Source organism: Geotrypetes seraphini, chromosome 5 (genome assembly GCF_902459505.1).
Source record: "Geotrypetes seraphini chromosome 5, aGeoSer1.1, whole genome shotgun sequence".
Classification (NCBI taxonomy): domain Eukaryota; kingdom Metazoa; phylum Chordata; class Amphibia; order Gymnophiona; family Dermophiidae; genus Geotrypetes; species Geotrypetes seraphini.
In genome coordinates, this window is record NC_047088.1 from 39,420,568 (window position 1) to 39,440,598 (window position 20,031).

Here is a 20,031-nt window from a genome sequence, read left to right on the forward strand (position 1 = left end):
CTAGAGGGCATTCGGAAAAATTGAAGGGAGACAGATTCAGAACAAATGCCAGGAAGTTCTCCTTCACTCAGAGGGTGGTGGACACCTGGAATGCGCTTCCGGAGCAGGTCGTAAAGCAGAGCACGATTTTGGGTTTCAAAATGGGGCTGGACAAATTCCTTAAGGAAAAGGGGATTGAAGGGTATAATTAGAGGGGTACTATTCAGTACAAATGCTTTAGAGTAATAGATCACTTACAGGTCATTGACCTAGGGGGCCGCCGCGGGGGCGGACTGCTGGGCATGATGGACCTGTGGTCTGACTCGGCAGAGGCGATTCTTATGTTCTTATGGGTGATATTTGCAGTGGCAATGCGAGGGTGAGAGGTGCCCAGGGTGGTGGCGCTCCTCCTCCGCCCTCTTCTCCGCCTCCCCACCCCATCTGCTCCTTCCCCGTCCCCTGCTGCCATGCACGCATGCACCTTCCCTTCCCCCGTACCTTTTTAATGTTCCCAGCATGAGCAGAAACCCCAGCCTGCTGCTTGCACCAGCGTCGGCTCTTCCTCTGATGCCATTTCCTAGGCGTGGGTCCAGGATGTAATGTAAGAGGAAGAGCTGACGCTGGTGCAAGCAGCAGGTTGAGGTTTCTGCTCACTCTGGGAACATTAAAAAGGTACGGGGAAGGGAAGGGGCATAGGTGGTAGTAGGGGGGCAGCAGGGAAGGAGCGGGGGGGGGGGGCAGAGAGGAGGACGGGTGCCATGACCCCACCGAGACGGCACCCGGGGCAGACTGCCCCCCCTCCGCCCCCTCTTACTATGCCACTGGATCTGTGTTTTGTGCCACTGTAGCAGATTGGCCCACTGGAGGCTCCCCCCCATATAGGGGGTCAGTACCAGCAGATGCCACACAAGGAGGGGGTAACAGATGTGGGAGGACAGTTTCTCTAGCCAGCAGGTTTAATTTTGGGCTGCTAGGTGCTTTATGGCAGGGCACATGAGCATTGGCCATGGCTTGGCGACCTGATGCGCCCAGACAGTAACATAAACCTAATTTTTAACTAGAGTTTTTTTTATTGACCATACCATTGTTTTTTCCAGTTAACCACTGGGGAGAGTGTGGCACAGTGGTTAAAGCTACAGCCTCGGCACCCTGAGGTTGTGGGTTCAAACCCACACTGCTCCCTGTGACCCTAGGCAAGTCACTTAATCCCCCCGTTGCCCCAGGTACATTAGATAGATTGTGAGCCCACTAGGACTGATGGGGAAAAATGCTTGAGTACCTGAATAAATTCATGTAAACTGTCCTGAGCTCCCCTGGGAAAACGGTATAGAAAACTGAATAAATAAACAGTTTGAAAAGTTTCTGTCTCTGGTAACCAGAGCTGGTATTCTGACATCATAATGCCTCATTCCACCAATGCCTAAGAGCCAACCTCATCAGTGATGTCACAATGGCTTCATTGTCCTTTACTTGGCTCACTTCTGCTACACTTTGATTTCTAGAGTGGTGCAGTGGTTAAAGCTACAGCCTCAGCACCCTGAGGTTGTGGGTTCAAACCCATTTTGCTCGTTGTTACCCTGGGCAAGTCACCAATCCCCCCTTTGCCCCAGGTGCATTAGATAGATTGTGAGCCCATTAGGACAGATGGGGAAAAATGCTTGTAAACCGTTGAGTTGGAAAACGGTATAGAAAATTGAATAAATAAATAAATGTACATAATTGCCCTCTTTGTACGTATTATATGGTCTGATTTGAGTCCTATTAAAGTCCAGGATTATTTTCATTTTATTTTCTGATAGGCACATAATTTTAGGGTGCTTAACACATAAGAACATTCCCAGTAGTCATCCAGTACTTAGGAAAATTAATTAGTTAGTTTGTTTTTAAAATTCTGACTGTTTGAAACACATGCACAGTTTTTATTACAGTAGATTAAAACTTTTCTCTTTTATTGTCTTAATTTTTTTTTTTTTTGTTTGTGTGTGTTTTTCCAGGAATGCCAAAGAAAACTAGAACACAAACTAGGGTTGGATTCTTACTTACTTAAACCAGTGCAACGGCTAGCAAAATATCAGTTACTATTGAAGGTAAGTATATGACCTTTGAATTCTCATAGCAAAAGGTCCTGAAACAGAACCTACTGTACATGACATTGAACATGTATGCAAAATATCATCCGTGGATAATTCTTATTTTGATCCAGTGAGACATTGGAGAAACTGGGCCTCTTCTCCCTAGAAAAGAGGAGACTGAGAGGGGACATGATCGAAACATTCAAAATACTGAAGGGAATAGACTTAGTAGATAAGGACAAGTTGTTCACCTTCTCCAAGGTAGAGAGAACGAGAGGGCATTCTCTAAAATTGAAAGGGGATAGATTCTGTACGAACGTAAGGAAGTTCTTCTTCACCCAGAGAGTGGTAGAAAACTGGAACGCTCTTCCGGAGTCTGTTATAGGGGAAAATACCCTCCAGGGATTCAAGACAAAGTTGGACAAGTTCCTGCTAAACTGGAACGTACGCAGGTGAGGCTGGGCTCATTTAGAGCACTGGTCTATGACCTGGGGGCCGCCACGTGAGCGGACTGCTGCGCACGATGGACCACTGGTCTGACCCAGCAGCGGCAATTCTTATGTTCTTAACTGGAAAGTTTCACAATTTGGAAAGAGTTCTTAATAAAGTATAATATTTTTCTACTGTACATTAGTCCACAATAATTATAGAAGGAGTTTTCAAATAGTCGGATATTATTACTTCATCATAATAAAAGAAAAAAAGGAAGACAGCCTGAAGTGGACCCTAAAATTCCTGATTACGAGCATTATACTTGTCTATTGGTAGGGATGCTCGCTGTCACCGCTGCATTATTTACATTTTACAATAAATCTAGATAACTGTGTGGAATCAAAGAAAATGTACTTAATTCTTTTAAAATTAACCAAACCTTTACATGGAAATCTTAATACAAAAGTTGTTCCCAATTTTAAAACCTGCGGTCTCAAAAGCAAAAATTGTTTCCTCTTTTTTTGTGTTATTCTGGAGATGTTTGGTACATTCTAATTTTTTTTGATTCAAAAATGTAACATCTTTATACTTAAAAAACTTTTTTAATAACCACTCTCTATCTGAATCAAGTGCTAAGAACCTGGGATGTCTTCTCCTTAAAAGGTTTTCCTTTTTCTAGCATTTGCCATAGAAACAAAGGGCTTCTTTTACTAAGGTGCGCTAGCGTTTTTAGCGCACGCAGGAAATTACCGCACGCTACGCTTCTAGAACTAACACCAGCTCAACGTGTGCGGAAATGTTGCGTGCGCTATTACGGGCGTTAAAGTCCTAACGCGGCTTAGTAAAAAGGAGCCCAAAGGATTTCCTGCCATCTGCACCTTGTGACTAGGCTCGCAGTAAATTTGAACTGTGGGGATGCGAAAATATCCAATGGTCTCGTACCATTTGGCTCAAGGCGATTTACATGAAAAAGAAACCATAATAATTCTATGGGAAAATACAATTCCTTGGAGACTTTAAACTGAAAGACTAGCAGACACTGCTGTACGGCTCAAACTTACTGAGATGTGTCCTGCAGTACATATGATAGGGCTAATGACGTAGCCCTTATTTCTTTGGCTACGTCATTAGCAGAGAGTGAGGCGAGGGAGAGGGCTGGCTAACTGGATTGGCTAAATGGAGCGATACGTATTTCCTGCTGTCTGCGTGCTGTTAAATACAAGATATGAGTGAGTCAATAATTGGTTCTTACAGTCAATTCTGTCTCTGAAACTAGATCTTAAACTGGCTTCTGTGGTAATGGATTTTGGATGGGCAGCAATTCAAGCACTCCAGAATGCATTTTCTTCAGTTTGTATTAGAGAATGACACGGTGGCGGTTTACCCGCAGCTACTGCGTTTAGCCGCAGGTAACCCGCCAAAAACGGGGAATGAAAATTAGCAGCCTCTGCGGGGACGGGGACAAGGCCATCACTGCCCCGTGGAGCGGTGAATGGTCTTGTCACCGCAGTGAGGCATAAAGGATCGTGCGGTTCCCGCAGCCCCCACCCGCCCACCCGCACGCCGGCTCGATCGTTTAACCAGCTTCCTCTCTCCACCTCATCTTAGTTTGCCGGCTTTCTTTTTCGGCGACCAGAATGCTTTCAAAAGAGCCGCGCACGCGCGGCTGCTCAGTATTCAATCTTCTGCTCTGACCCAACCGGAAACAGGAAGTTGTAGCAGAGCAGAAGATTGAACTTTGAGCAGCCGCGCATGCGCGGCTCTTTGAAAGCGTGCCGGTCGTCGAAAAAGAAAACCGGCAAACTAAGGAGAGCTGGAGAGCAGTAGCGTACCAAGGGGGGGACGGGAGGGGCGAAAAAGGTAATGGCACCAGGCCTTGGAGCACCGAGGCAGACCGCTTCTCCCCCCTCCCAGCCGAACCCCCGCTGACCCTCCTATCTCTCCCCCCCAAGTGAACCTTTCCGACCCTCCCAGCGAAAGCAGCAAACTTCCCTCCAGTAGCGTCGGCTTTCTCCTCCCTCTGCCACATCACTGATGATGTCATCAGTGACGCGGCAGAGGGAGGAGAAAGCCGCGAAGGAGGTTTGCTGCTCTCGCTGGGAGGGTCTGAAAGGTTCACGGAGGGGGGGAGATAGGAGAGTTAGCGGGGGTTCAGCTGGGAGTGGAGAGAAGCGGTCTGCCTTGTGCTCCATTACCTTCTTCGGGCAGCAGCAGCGTTTACAATTTGCTGCTGTTGCTGGCTTCAGGCCTTGTTCCCTGCCGGGTCCTGCCTACTTCCTGTTTTCATGAAGACAGGACCCGACAGAGAGGAAGGCCTGAAGCGGGCAACAGCAGTGAATTGTGAATGCTGCTGCTGCCCAATGAAGTTCAGGACATCAGGACATTGGGGAAGGAGCAGGGAGAAATCGGCTGCTGGCTTGGGGGTGAGGGTAGGGAAAGAATCGTGGAAGTGGAGAAATTGGCACGATGGCTTTGTGGGGGCTAGGGGGAGAGAGAAAGAAAGGAAAAAATAAAGAGGGGGGGCCAGGGGGAGAGAGAAAGAAAGGCAGAAATAAAGAGGGGTCAGGGGGAGAGAGAAAGAAAGGCAGAAATAAAGAGGGGGTCAAGAGGGAGAGAAAGAAAGGCAGAAAGAAAGAGGAGGACCAGGGGGAGAGAGAAATAAAGAGGGAGGCCAGGGGAAGAGAGAAAGAAAGGCAGAAATAAAGAGGGGGCCAGAGGGAGAGAGAAAGAAAGGCAGAAATAAAGAGGGGTCAAGGGGGAGAGAAAGAAAGGCAGAAAGAAAGAGGAGGGCCAGGGGGAGAGAGAAATAAAGAGGGAGGCCAGGGGGAGAGAGAAAGAAAGGCAAAAATAAAGAGGGGGGCCAGGGGGAGAGAGAAAGAAAGGCAGAAATAAAGAGGGGAGCCAGGGAGAGAGAGAAAAAGAAAGAGGGGGGGCAGGAGAAGAAAGAAGAAGGACCAGAGACTCATGAAATCACCAGACAAAAAGGTAGGAAAAATGATTTTATTTTCAACTTAGTGATCAAAATGTGTCCGTTTTGAGAATTTATATCTGCTGTCTATATTTTGCATTATGGCCCCCTTTTACTAAAACGCAATAGCGGTTTTTATGAGCGTCGAGAGCAGCGTGGGGCATTCAGCGCAGCTCCCTGCGCTAAAAACCACTATCGCAGTTTAGTAAAAAGAGAGGGGGAATATTTGTCTATTTTTGTATAGTTGTTACTGAGGTGACATTGCATAAAGTCATCTGCCTTGACCTCTTTGAAAACCCGCGGAATATAAATGATAATTAACATTTTCTCTACGTACAGCGTGCTTTGTGTTTTTAAAATTTTATTGTTGGTAGATCATTTTGACTTGGCCACAAAGGTAAGGGGGAGGGAGGGAGGGGAGCTGCTGAAAGACATCTAGTAATCCTTGCAGGCTTGACTGTGCAGGGAATTATTTTTGTAAAATCATGTTTTGTTATGTGACTGACATTATCTAGACTTTAATTTCTATGAATGAATAGAATGAAAATGATATAAAATTACTTGTTTGTGGGGACCGCGTGTTCCGGCTCACACAAGGAAGGAGGGGGTGAAAGGGAAAAAGTTTCTCTTCCTTGGAAATAGATTCTGAAGAGACCTCATCAAAGAAGACCAGCACCAAATGTACAAGAAATCCCTTAAACAATGTCAAAAGAGCCCAAAATAGAAAACTGCTACTGCCTTGAGACTCCATTATTGAAGGAATCAACTTGAAATCACAGAAGAGACAGGAAAAGGTTAAATGCCTCATGGAATCCTCAGGTACAAAACACAAACCAAATTGTGAATGAAATCAGAGCAGACAGTAAGAATTATAAAATTGATGTCATTATCCATCTGGAAAAAAAGGCGTACTAGAAATAATGCCTCAGCAATACAATTTTCAGAAGTTCTATTTGCTCATGGTAAAGGAGAAGAGAGACTGCTAGTGATGGTGGGGGGACTGATAGAAGATATGAAAGAAGGGTGGTAGAAAGGAACAGATGGTAAAGGAGGGAGGGAAGGGTGGTAGTGGAAAGGAATAGAACAGACATTGAAAGAGGGTAGAGAGGAACAGACCCTGAAAGGAAATGTGGAAGGCAGAGTGGGGAGGAGACACTGGAAGGGAAGAAGACAGATGCCAGACTATGGGGGAGCGGAGGGAAGAAGATGGGTGCTAGACGGGGACGGTGACGGGGCGGTGAATGGGATGGCAGTGGCGGTGATGGGGCGGTGAAAGGGATGGCGGTGACGGTGACAGGGCGGTGCAGAGGATGGTGGGCCGGGGACGGTGCAGTGACGGGGACAGATTTTTTTCCCCGTGTCATTCTCTAGTTTGTATCAACAGTTATATGTTTCACTTTGGGCAGTGTGTATGGAGGAAGTTGCAAGCTGAAATATATTTTTTTTAATTATTATTTCTTTATTCAATTTTAAATTGAAATATAACATATTCATGCATTAGGCAATAGAAATCAATAAGCCACATCAAAGATTACCTAACAAAAGTTAAATAAAGAAAAACTTCATACAGTACAAAATTTAAGTGGCTATAATTCCCCTATAAGCCCACAATATTGGGGAAAGAGATTTCAGGTAAGGAGGCATCTCCCAAGAGATCAAACATAGGAAAAACTACAAAATACAAAAATGAAAAAGGCATCTCAAACTCCTTGTCTCATTGTTTCCATACTTCACATTAGATAACCGTTATCCATTTTCTTCCCTCGTTTTCTTAATCTGGACCTGTACTTTACGCTTATTTTCAAGAAAAGCCTTTAGTTGTTTGGGGGTCGTAGAAAAGATATCTATTTGATTCATAAAGATTTAAACATTTGCAAGGAAAATGCAAGAAGAAATGTGCCCCCAAGGCCAATACCTGGGGGCGCAGAAGCAAAAATTACTTCCTTTTGCAAGCTGAAATATTATCTACATGCTACAGTGATGAGCCAGATTTTGCCCTTGACATGCAGCATCATCTTACACTTTGTCTCACCCAAAGATGTCATCAGCATTTTTGAAAGACTAACGGATGAATGAACCCACGTATCATGGTCTGGAATGTAGCTCTGACTACCTGGAAGACAACTTCATTGGCCGATCGAGAAGGGGTGGAAGAGGACGACCCAGATATGCAATCAACATTTGGGATCAATATGAATGGGTACTTCAAAACTTGAAGGATGGCATAATGCTATAGCAAGAACATAGGGCTCCTTTTACTAAGCCGCGCTAGCGGGGTTAACGCCCTCGACTTTTCATCACACATACTGGCCAAAAACTACCGCCTGCTCAAGAGGAGCCGGTAGCGGTTTAGTGCGCGCTATTATGCACGTTAAAACACTAGTGCGGCTTAGTAAAAGGAGCCCATAGTGTGGAACTCCCGCATCGCCAGATTGAATTTGGAATTCAGCCAGGAAAGAATATGCCATACCCTACCCTTTTCTAGAGAAGATAATTTTCAAGTACCATTCTGACCTCATGTGCAACTTGCTTTAAATCTGTCACCTTAGTTCCTTATTCCTGTTACACACTCTTGTCTTATCTATCTAAATGTTCAATCTTTGCTTACACCCTGTGCTGCCTATTAAATATATTTTTTGTGTATTGTGTTGACATTGTAATGAAGCATACTATGGCATACTTTGTAATGTTATTTGAATAATTTCACTGCTGTATTTGTCTATTGCTTATGTACACTGTCTTGAGTGATTTCTTCCGGCAAATAAATCCAAATAGATTAAGTAAGAGAGGATCAGTGAAACGCTTCACCCTATGGTGACTGACTACAGCTGTTTTAATATTGCAACATGACTTTTTATCCATTATGCCAAGGTATGCATTATGCTCATTTTAAGTTAGAATAAACTACAGATTACATTATTTAAGTATAAATATTGTCAGCAATTATTAGTTGTAATCAGGGCTGTGGAGTCGGAGTCGGAAGCCATTTTTGGGTTACTGGAGTCGGAGTTGGTGAAAATGTGCCGACTCCAATTCCAGATCCAACTCCTAATAGAGATGTATGTTATTTTGAGAAGAAAATGGGGGAGGGGATGAAAGAGAGATAGATTGGCGAGGTCCATGCCACACTGATGAAGTAAAGTGATACTCCTAACCCCTTCCTCTGAATTTTGGAGGGAACAATGTAGGAGGAAAGGGTGTCACCTAAGGGGGGGGGGGAATTCTATAAACAGTGCCTAAACGTAGGCACCCTACCGGCACCTAAGTTAATTAAAGAACACCATTTAAAATGGCATAAAAACATTAAAGTTAAAGCATCTACCAGAGCCTAAATAAATGTTGCCAGGATCACGCCTACGTCGATGCTTTATGACGCTTAACACCACTGTGGGCATGGCTAATGCCAGAAGTGCTGTTCGGTGCCATAAAGCGCCTACGTAGGTGCAACTCACAACGAAGATAGGTGACGGAAACATAGACCTGGAAAACCCTGGCTTAAGTTTCCAGTGCCTATCTTTCCTGGAGATGAGATTTATTTAAAAATGTATATGTTGCATATTGGCTATGCGGTTTACAAATTACATACACATTATCTTGAGCTCCCTACGATCACTACAAGTGTAACACAGGCAGACAAACTAGACAGACACATTTTTAACATCCTCCTCACACCGGATCAGAAAATTCCAGGAAAGCATGAACAGACATTAGCAGATCAAATTTCAACACTAGTAAAACAGGAAGATATTGATAGTCGAATTCATATCGGAATATTCTTGAGAATTGTATCCTAAAATTCCAGAGAAGCAGGAACAACCAAGGCTATATGGCTCGATCGGCGGCCACTTTTTAGGCATCCATCGATATTGGTGCCGTATCGAGAATCAAGGCCTTAGATTCTAGGCCAGCTCTGAGATTCAAAGATCATTTGCCAAAGCTTGCTGTAAGAGGCTTATGGGAAATAATTGCAAACGATTCTCAAATGCTCCAGCAGTTTACACTTGTGAATTACAATATTTGCATTTTGTTCTTTTTTTTCTCACAGGAGTTACTGAAATACAGCATTAACTGTGATGGGATTCAGGAATTACAAGAAGCTTTGGTGTCTATGTTAGATTTATTAAAATCAGTCAACGACTCCATGCATCAGATTGCTATTACAGGATATGATGTACGTATATATTAATCTTATTTATATGAAAGAATCATCATATACTCTGTAATGATAGCTATATGGAGGTGATACCTTCCTTTTTTTATCCCATCCAAAGTACATTTGGATAGAAGCTTTTTCAAAACTCTTGTGAACATGATAGACTAGAAAGGCACAAGCATGATTTTGGAACCAATGGAGTTGAGGTGAAGATGGAGAAATCATGTTGGGAGAATTGTAAGGAATATTGGCAGAAGCACAGAGTGTAAATGAGTCGCCTGGTATTAAAGGAGAAATAGCAGGCAAGAGGTAGAACATGGTAATTAAAAGAGAGTACGCAAAGACAATGTGTGATGAAGGGTGGAAGAAGAACTGGATATGTCCTTCAAGACAGAGGAAAACCAAAAGAAGAAAGGTGAAAGTATGTGTGAAATGTAGGGAACAGAGCAAAGTTGGGGGGATTCACTTTCAGGCAAAGAGCTTTGTAGAAAGTAGAGACTAAAACAAAGGGTGGAAAATAAAAATGAACAATTGAAAACACGGTAACTCTTGAGACAGGGTTTTTTTTTAACAAAACAAGAGGACCCCCCCCCCCAGGGAAAATGAGAATAATCAGATATCACTGACATTTTAAAAATAGTACAGTCTTATTGGGGGAGATCCCATCCTGGGCCAAGAAGTTTACATTTAGAAAGACACACCAACATGCAAACCATTGATAAAAACTGACTTAAAAGAATAGCCACTGATGAACAGAAAGAAGGCAATCCAGTCTGATTAGATGTCCAATTTCTTTATTCCTACACACTTGCTTTGTGCCCAGCTGTGGTGCGCACAGAGCCAGATGCCAGATTCTATAAATGGCGCCGCTCAGCATGGTTGTCAATAAAAAAATAGCAACATTTATAGAATCAAATCTTGCAGCTCCTAAGTAGATTTAGGCATCGTTAAGTAGCCTAGACATAGGCGCCGCTCAATTTGGCCAGCTTTTCACTCACGGGGAGAGTGTGGCACAGTGGTTAAAGCTACAGCCTCAGCACCCTGAGGTTGTGGGTTCAAACCCACGCTGCTCCTTGTGACCCTGGGCAAGTCACTTAATCCCCCCTTTGCCCCAGGTACATTTGATACATTGTGAGCCTGCCGGGACAGATAGGGAAAACTGCTTGAGTACCTGAATAAATGCATGTAAACCGTTCTGAGCTCCCTTGGGAGAACGGTATAGAAAATTGAATAAATAAATATCCCTCTTTTACAAAATCACTAGAGTGGTTTATAGCACTGGCTGGCATACTGAATGCTCTGCGCTGCTCCTGATGCTCATAGGAACTCTATGAGTTTCGGAGCAACGCAGAACATTCAGCACGCCAGTCGACGCTAAAAACCACTTTCGCGGTTTTGTATAAGCATGGACTAATTTGGTGGCATCTATGTCGGATGCCTAATGACATCTACCGTATTTTCACGCATATAACGCGTGCGTTATACACGATTTTTACAAACCGAGTATAACTATGCGCGTTATATTCGTGAGCGTGTTATCCCCTTTTTTTTTACATAGTTCCCCCCCCCCCGACGTCCGATTCACCCCGCAGGACCGCTCGCACCCCCACCCCGAAGGACTGCTCGCGCTCGAACACGCACCCGCACCCCCAAGGACCACTCGCACCAGCACAGCCTCCCCCACCCCATCATGTAGAAGCTGCCTACCGTCGTCCTGCTGCTTCCTCTGCCGGCGGTCCTGCCCCTTCTCTTAGCCCTGCATCTACGCTGCTTCCTCTTCCGGCAGTCCCGCCCTTTCTCTGACATCAGAGGCGGCATGCGCGGTATAGGGGTGTGCGCGGTATATAAAAATTTATTTACATAAATTACAGTTTCCCGCGCGCTATACCCATGTGCGCGTTTTACACGGGTGCGCGGTATATGAGTGAAAATACGGTAATTCAACCATGCCTATTCTCTGCCCATAACCACACCTACTGTTTGAGATAGGCTTCATTAGGCATCCTTAGGCATGGGAGGGCATCTCCACTTAGGTGTCGCTGAACGTCCTAAGAGTTCAGTGCCAAAGTCTTAAATTGTTTAATTAATGGGGGGTTTTTTATTGGCTGAAAACCAGTGTGATCAATTACTATACCAATTAAAAATTATACACAAATTCCGAACTTACCCTCCCCCCTTTTACAAAACCGTTGTGCGGTTTTTAGCGGTAACAGCTCCAACGCTCATGGAATTCCTATGAGTATTGGAGCTGTTACCACCGTGGCCAGCACTGAAAACATAGTCGTCTGCAATTAGGTGTGCCTAACTCTATTCTATTTAAAAATATTCTATTCAATATAATATTTATAGTCCGCTCTAATCTCCAATCATATTCTAGGCAGATAATATTTAAAAAATATACATCTAGGTAAACAGCAATATTTAAAAATATATATATATTTTTTTGGTCTTAAAAACTCTGATAATTTTAGATGGTTGCAACTGAAGCATTCCATTCAGGCGGGGTTCCCTGATTGGAAAAACCTTAATAATCATTATAGTATGGAGTTTCTGTGTTTTCAGACAGACTTCTTGGGTCACCAGGCCGCCCAGTGGTACAAAATGTTATGTGGATTTAATAAAAAGAAATTAAAAACTGGTTTAAAAGATATTTGGAGCATTGAGATTAAGCATGAAATTACTGCATCTCAATGGCCACGAATTTGGTCTTGGAGAATGAAATGTACGTTGTCAGCATCTATGAGACAAACTTGTTTTTTTCTGTTAGGTTACAAAAATTAGATAGTTCTTTGTCTAATAGATGTTGGCATTGTCATCTAGAAGTAGGAACTTTAGATCATTTATTGTTTCATTGCCCATGTATTATGAAGTTTTGGAAATCAATTTGGGACCAAATTAATAATTTATTAGATAACCCAGTAGCATTATCCTATGATACTGTGATATTTGGTATGGAAATGAGAGCAAAAAGTCAGATTTCTGCGAATAACAATAAATTACTACTTATAATGACTGGTGTTGCCATTCAGCAAATTACATATAATTGGAAGGATTGGAGGAGATTAAATTACAACTTCTGGTGGAATTCTTTATGCCATATCTATAAAATGGAAAGGTTTATTGCATTACAACGGGGATATTTTAAGAAGTTTCAGGATGTGTGGAAACCATTGACAAAGTATTGTAAAGATTAATTTGAATTTGTTTCCCTTATATTTATCAACTTAAGGTATAGGGAGGGGGGAGTTTATTATTATATGTTTTATATGATAATGGAATATATGGGAGGGAGGGATGGGAAAGGGGAAGGGATAAGAATTTATGAAATATATCAATGATTGTTTGTAAGTGATGTATTTATTGTTAATATGAATGAATATATTTAACACTTAATGTATTTTTGAAAATGAATAAAAATATTACATCAAATTTCTCAGCAAATTTACAATAAATCAATTAAAATAATGAGTTTTTAAAAAATTTCAAAAGATATAATATGAAGAAACTTTCCTTAATTCAGTAGGAAGATCATTCCAAAGTTTGATTCCTACATATTCAAAATATTTACTCATCAAAGACTTCAGACAAACATATTTACTTGGGGCCCCTTCTAGCGATGCTGCCACAATAAATGCATCGAAGCCCCTTCAATTTCTAAGGGCTTTGATGCATTTACCATGGCATCATCGTTACCATGGCTTTGTAAAAGGGACCCTTGTTGAATAACTTTTACTAAGGTGCACTAGTGCGTCTTAGCGCACGCTAAATGCTAACGTTTCCATTATATCCTATGGATGCGTTTGCACACATTAGCATTTAGCGCGCGCTAATTTTTATCGCACACTAAGATTCACTAGTGCGCCTTAGTAAAAGGACCTCTGAGTTTCAAAGAATGCTGGAAACGGGAAGCAATCCTATTTACAGGAAAAGATAAATATCTTAATAAACCTTCAGGTCCCATACCATATAACATTTTATATATCAATGTAACCATTTTAAATTTTATTCTCTTCCCAGCCGTCAACCAATGCAATTGCTTTAAAAATGGAAGCGCGGTTTAGAGAATATGGCCCCAAACCACTACAGGCTCTTACACCGCGTTCTCACTTGCCAGAGACTACTCAAATTGCAAAACATTCCCCTGGAAATGCTTACAGACTAACCCCCTCCCCTTTTTACAAAACTGTAGCGTGGTTTATAGCGCCGGCCATGGCGGCAACAGCTCCAACGCTCATAGTATTCCTATGAGCGTCAGAGCTGTTCCCGCCGCAGCCAGTACTAAAAACCGTGCTATGGTTTTGTAAAAGGGCGGCAGGGGATACGTTTTCTACAAACTCACTTACTGCATATCATTGTTCAAAATTTCTAAGGCAATGTCTGATTGATGGATTCCATTGAGTTTGTATAGTATGGGGCAATTGTCATAAGAACATAAGAAGTTGCCTCCGCTGAGGCAGACCAGAGGTCCATCTTGCCCAGCGGTCCGCTCCCGCGGCGGCCCATCAGGCCTATTGCCTGAACAGTGGTCCCAGACTAATTTTGTAACTTACCTCTAATCCTATCCCTATAACCTACCTCTACTCCTATCTGTACCCCTCAATCCCTTTGTCCTCCAGGTACCTATCCAAACCTTCTTTGAAGCCCTGTAGCGTGCTCCTGCTTATCACATCTTCCGGTAGCGCGTTCCATGTATCTTGTAACTGATATTCTCTTATCTGCTCTGTCCACAGATTTATGAATTCCTAAAGTAGACTTGAAAATTAGCCTAAAGATGCAACAAATCATTCTCATAGTGGCAAAAGTAGAAAATGTGATATATTGTTCCATATGATGCATGAATCTTATTTACTTAAAAAAAAAAAAAAATGTTTTGGCAGTGAAAGCTTGTGCTCTGTTATTGTGATACAGTAAAAATGTGAATTTTTTTTTTTTCAGGGTGATATAAATGATTTGGGAAAAGTATTAATGCAAGGCTCCTTCAGCGTGTGGATAGGACATAGGAAAGGCCCAACAAAAATGAAGGATCTGGCACGATTCAAACCAATGCAAAGACATCTCTTCTTGTACGAGAAAGCAATCGTCTTCTGCAAGAAAAGAGAGGAATTTGGCGATGGACACCACAAAACTCCTTCTTACAGTTTCAAACATCTTCTGAAAGTATGAACAGAAATCACAAAGTTTTGATAAGACTTGGTAACTTGTGTAATTATGGGATGTCCCTTAACTTTTGTAAAGTAGATTAAGGGCCGGAATCATTAAAGGTTTCTTCTGTTCTCTACATGAGAAAAAAAAACCTTAGTGGCAGTTTTAGAGTGAGTTTCAATAATAGTAAACACTCATGTGCTTTTTTTGGCTCAACTTTCCTTATAGAACAACCTTGAATAGACACCATAACCAGTGCATTTAATAAGTAGATAAGAATTGCCGCTGCTCACACGAACTTGCTGCTCGTGTTGGCTTCGGCACGCTCGCAGCGAAGTTTAAAAGGTATGGGGGGAAGGGAAGGGTCGCGTGCACGGCAGGGGGAGGAGTGGGAAGGGGGTCGGAGAGCAGCAGGAGTGCCAGTGCCCTGAGGAAGACTGTGCCTGGGAAACAGTCCCCCCCTAACCCCTTACTTCGTCACTGAAGCTGGCTGATTTTAGTGCATGGTAGGCTTGCGTGCAGGCTAACTTCACTTAATATTACAACTGCTGCAGGTTATTTCTCATGCAAACAATCATCATCTTTTTGACTTCCAAAGCTAATGTGCATGCATGGTCTTTTATAGATGAATGCTGTTGGTATCACAGAGAATGTGAAAGGTGATAATCGAAAATTTGAAATTTGGTACAGTGGCCGGGAAGAAGTGTATGTTGTTCAGGTTTGTACAGTTCATGCAATGATGTAACAGTGGCTTGTGGAAACCACTTTTATTTAAAAATGAATTTGCCCAGAGGACTATATTGTATTGAAGATGTTGAGTTTGCATCTCTAATTTTTCCAGGTCATTTCCTCAAACACAACATTAGGTTCCCAAATGAAGGGATTATAACCGGCCTCTTGTGTTTCTTCCCTTTCTATGTCTGCCTTTACTGTAAATATTGTATTTCACCAAAACTTACTCATTGTTTCTATTTTACGTCCTTAATTTGGCTTGTCGATATGTCCTTGTAAGTCTCCCCCTTGTTTTTAATATTGTAAAATGTTTAGAATTCAACAAATTTTAATAGAACTTGGAAACTTGGAAATACCAAATTTGTGTATCCATATCTTTATGAAACAGTGTTTTTTAAATTTAATTTTGAGTAGTCATAATAACTTTTTTAGGAAGTGATAACTGCAATTTTAAAATAAACTGCAAACTAAATCCATGTCACACTCTTGACCCATATGGACAAATCCATCTTTTAACATAAATGCTTGGGCTATAAATTAAAAGGGTGACTAGACAGGAAAAACATAGGGCTCCTTTTACTAAGATGCGTTAGGGCCGTAACGCGCGGAATAAGCGCGTGCTAAATTGCTGCATGCGCTAGACCTTAACGCCAGCATTGAGCTGGCGTTATTCTAGAAGTTTACCGCATGGTTTAGCACACAGTAATTTTGTGCGTGTGCTAAAAACGCTAGCGCACCTTTGTAAAAGGAGCCCATAGGCTCATATGTTGTGCCTTTATTTTTATAACAACAATAGCTAGAATTGTTTGGTATAAAATTTACTCTACCCAAAGTCTTACATATGTAAAATGGGAGAACCATCAACAAAACACTTATTTGATTATCACAACTTAAGAACATAAGGATTGCCATACTGGAACAGACTGAAGGTCCATCAAGCCCAGTATCCTGTTTCTAACAGTGGTCAACTCAGGTCCCCACCCAACTCAGGTCCCCCCCCCCCCAGATGCAGCCATACCATAGAGCAATAAAAGGGCATTATTACACTTTTATCTTTGTTTTCCATTCCTTTCCTGATAATTCCTAACATTCTATTTGCTTTCAAATAATCACAATTTTCATGTGGATTTTATAATGCTCGCTTCCATGATAGGAGACCATCTCTTACTTTATACTGATTTTTTTCCACTTAAAATCACAAAAATATACATTCCAGGGTCTGATTAAAATAAGAGAAATAAAGCTCTTGACCCCTTTACGTTATGTTGAAATTTATTGTTGTTAACAGTACATGTATTTAAGCAAAGTGTTTTTTTAGGTGGGGGAAGATGTGGAATAAATTACTGTTATCATATTGTCCATGTTCACGCCAATTGAAATAATGACTGAACACTAGGACATTTCGTTGCCTTTCAGGCTCAGTCGATAGACCTGAAGATAGCTTGGCTGACTGAAATTAGAAAAATCTTGACCAGGCAGCAGGATCATATGAAAGGTACAACTCAGCCTTGTAATTGCCACAAGCACCACCACCGTTGTTGCAATGCAATCCGTAATTTGTATATCGAGGTGGCTTCGTTCATAGCTCATTCTATACTGACCTAAAGAAAATAGCATAGACCTTGAAAGATAGTCCTAAACGTATGAGCAATCTGTTAAAAGGGACCAGCTACAGATTGTTCATTGACCCCTTTTTCAATCTGTCAAAGTAAGCTAACATATCAGCCACACTTCATGGTGGAACGTTGACTATGCTTTCATTGCTCAACAGTGCTCATTAGGAACAGGCAGTCAATTCAAATAAATGTCATTTGCTGATAAGCGTGTGCCCTGATTCTTAAATGAAACCTAACTTGTAAGTAACTGAAAGGAAAGAAACAACTGCCCACAGTCGCTCTCTCAAGACCGAAACAGCCCGCAAACGCTCCTACGCGCATTTCAAACCCAGACTATGGCAGAACATTAGATGGACTATGGAGTTTCAGGAAGGCCATGAAAACCTTTGTCTTTACAAACCCAGCGCCTTAATGACATGGGCCCTGAAACTTAGCACCTCCACTACTTGACCTCCACAAATGCCACTACTAGTTCAACGTAGCTGTGCCACCTAATAGAAACATGATGGCAAATAAATGCCAAATGGCCCATCTGGTCTGCCCATCCGCAGTAACCATTATCTCTTTCTCTCTCTCAGAGATCCTAGATGGTGCATAGTGAAATATGTTATATTATGTCATGTCTATATTGTTAACTATATCTTCTATGTCATGTCTTGGCCCATATTGTGAATGTACCTTTGCGACCTGTTCTGGGCTCCTTTGGGAGGATGGGCTAAATAAATGAGCAAATAAATAAATAATATATAAGGGAGCAAAATGAATACTTACAGCAAAATTGCAGTAAATAATAACAAGTTTGCTCATGATGAATTGCAAAAAGAGGTAATCCGGGAAAATATTTCTTAACAAATACCAAGCCTCAAAACCAGGAAACGGGCTTCAAAATTAACCATTGTGAGAATCAGAAGGCCAGCTCATATCACTGGCTTGCTTTTAACAGTCAGGAAAAACAGAGGAGTGAAAAAAAAAACTCCACATAATTGTAGGAGAAAAAGACTGTTCTACAAAAACCCGACTTTCTAATTCCAAATCAGAACCCCCCCCCCCCACACACACACACACTATGCAGAACACCAACAGTTCAACAAAATGTCACTGTAATCCCCTCAGACATACAAACATTTATCTTAGTATCCTGAATATCCATCGTGTCCCAAAAACCTTCACATTGGATCCAAATAATTTCTTTCAAGCAGTCTTATAAATCCAAAGCCAGCCAGAGAGGATAAACAACCCCAACAAGGGCCCCTTGTCTTGCAGCTTCCCACTGTTTCAGGAGAAATAGATGTATCGTGACTGCAACTTGTAGGTGCTGTTGAGCGCAATTGTCAATCATCCGCTAGGCGCTGTTTATAGAAACGCGCCTAGTTGCGCCTAAGCAGTCTTGGGCTCTGGTGGGCATTGAAACCGCACTCCATTTATGCGTAACTGATCTGGACACCTAACTTACCCCCTCTTTCACGAACACATCACGCGGATTCTTGCACCGGCAGTGGCGGTACCTGCTCCAATGCTTATAGGAATTCTAAGCGCGTCGGAGCAGTTTCTGCCGCTGCCGGCGCTAAAACCTGCGCTGTGTATTTTGTAAAAGAGGAGGTTAATTATTTAAAAAGCTTAATTGGCACCGATAATTGGCGGCAATTAACAACTTGATGTTACTTGCACTAACATAGTAGGCGCCTACCACTTTCGGGTAGGTGCCTAGTCCAAGGTGCCTACCAGAAAGCAGGCAGGTTAGGGGCAGATCATAGGCATGTTTTACATGTAGGCACCTGTTTTGGACTTTTGGCGCCAGTATTTAGGCCAAGAAAACCCAGGCATAAATATGGTGCGCTTACTTACACCTAAGACCACTTTAGGGGCTACTAGGTGTGATTCTGCAAAGCACAGCTAACTTTTATAGAATTGTGCCTACGAGCCACTGCTTAGGTACCATTTATAGAATTGGGCCATTACTGTAAAGCAGTGATCCCCAACCTTGTCCTGGAGGACCACCAGGCCAATCGGGTTTTCAGAATAGCCCTAATGAATATGCATGGAGCAGATTTGCATTCCTGTCACTTCCATTATATGCAAATCTCTCTCACGCATATTCATTAGGGCTAGCCTGAAAACCCGATTGGCCTGGTGGTCCTCCAAGGTCCAGCAGGGTTGGAGACCACTGCTGTAAAGCATAGTACCTGCTCATTCTCAGCCCCCAAATAACATTTTGTACTTTCAAGGGGAAACAAGTGGCAAACTCGAGATGTTTCCAACTTCAAACTTTTATTAAAAGTGGAGCTTTAGTTCTGTAAATATGAAAAAGATTCAATGCTGCAGGCATGCCCGTTGTGGTGAGTGGTGCTGGAGCCAGCAAAACGTTTGCTTTGCTTTGCTCTCTGTTTAATTTCATCTTGAGTACACTTTTTTTTTTTTTTTTTTTCAAAACAAACTTAAGAAACCTGAAAAATCTCCTGCAGAATAGTCACAGATTCCTGAAAAAGGTACAGTTTTCTGTATCGAAACGCTTGCAGCGTTGAGTCATTTTCACATTTACAGAACCGAATCTCTGCTTTTAATAAAAATTTGTGTTTGGAAACATCTCGAGTTTCCCACTTGTTTTTTCTTTGATCTACGTCTTCGTGGGAACATCGTGTTGCTTTGTGTTCATACATGAAAGGGAAAAGTTCTATAAATGGTTCTCAAAATTTGGCCCTGAAAAAATTGGTGCAGAAAGATATCCTGTAACAGGTGTTTTGGGGATTGGTACCCTTTATAGAATAGCACATAGCACAGAGTTTCAAAATCAGATTTGGGCATGAAGAGTTATACCAACTTAAACTAGGTTTAAATTTCGGAGCATAAGTTGGGTGCAGATCCCCCAAATTCTATAACGGTACACATTTTAAAGGAACACCCTTGACCTGCCCGTGGTCACACTCCTTTTGTAGATCC

General features: G+C 42.2%; 1 protein-coding gene across 3 annotated transcripts in view; it reads left to right on the forward strand.

Moving 5' to 3' along the window:
• MCF2 (MCF.2 cell line derived transforming sequence) overlaps positions 1-20,031 on the forward strand; it is a 197,609-nt gene that overhangs the window by 152,504 nt on the left and 25,074 nt on the right. For all 3 annotated transcript variants that reach the window (XM_033946324.1, XM_033946325.1, XM_033946326.1), the window contains 5 exons: positions 1,974-2,066; positions 9,497-9,622; positions 14,540-14,761; positions 15,372-15,464; positions 16,895-16,973. In XM_033946324.1, coding sequence (XP_033802215.1) covers positions 1,974-2,066; positions 9,497-9,622; positions 14,540-14,761; positions 15,372-15,464; positions 16,895-16,973 — 613 coding nt within the window. The remainder of the gene's footprint in view (positions 1-1,973; positions 2,067-9,496; positions 9,623-14,539; positions 14,762-15,371; positions 15,465-16,894; positions 16,974-20,031) is intronic.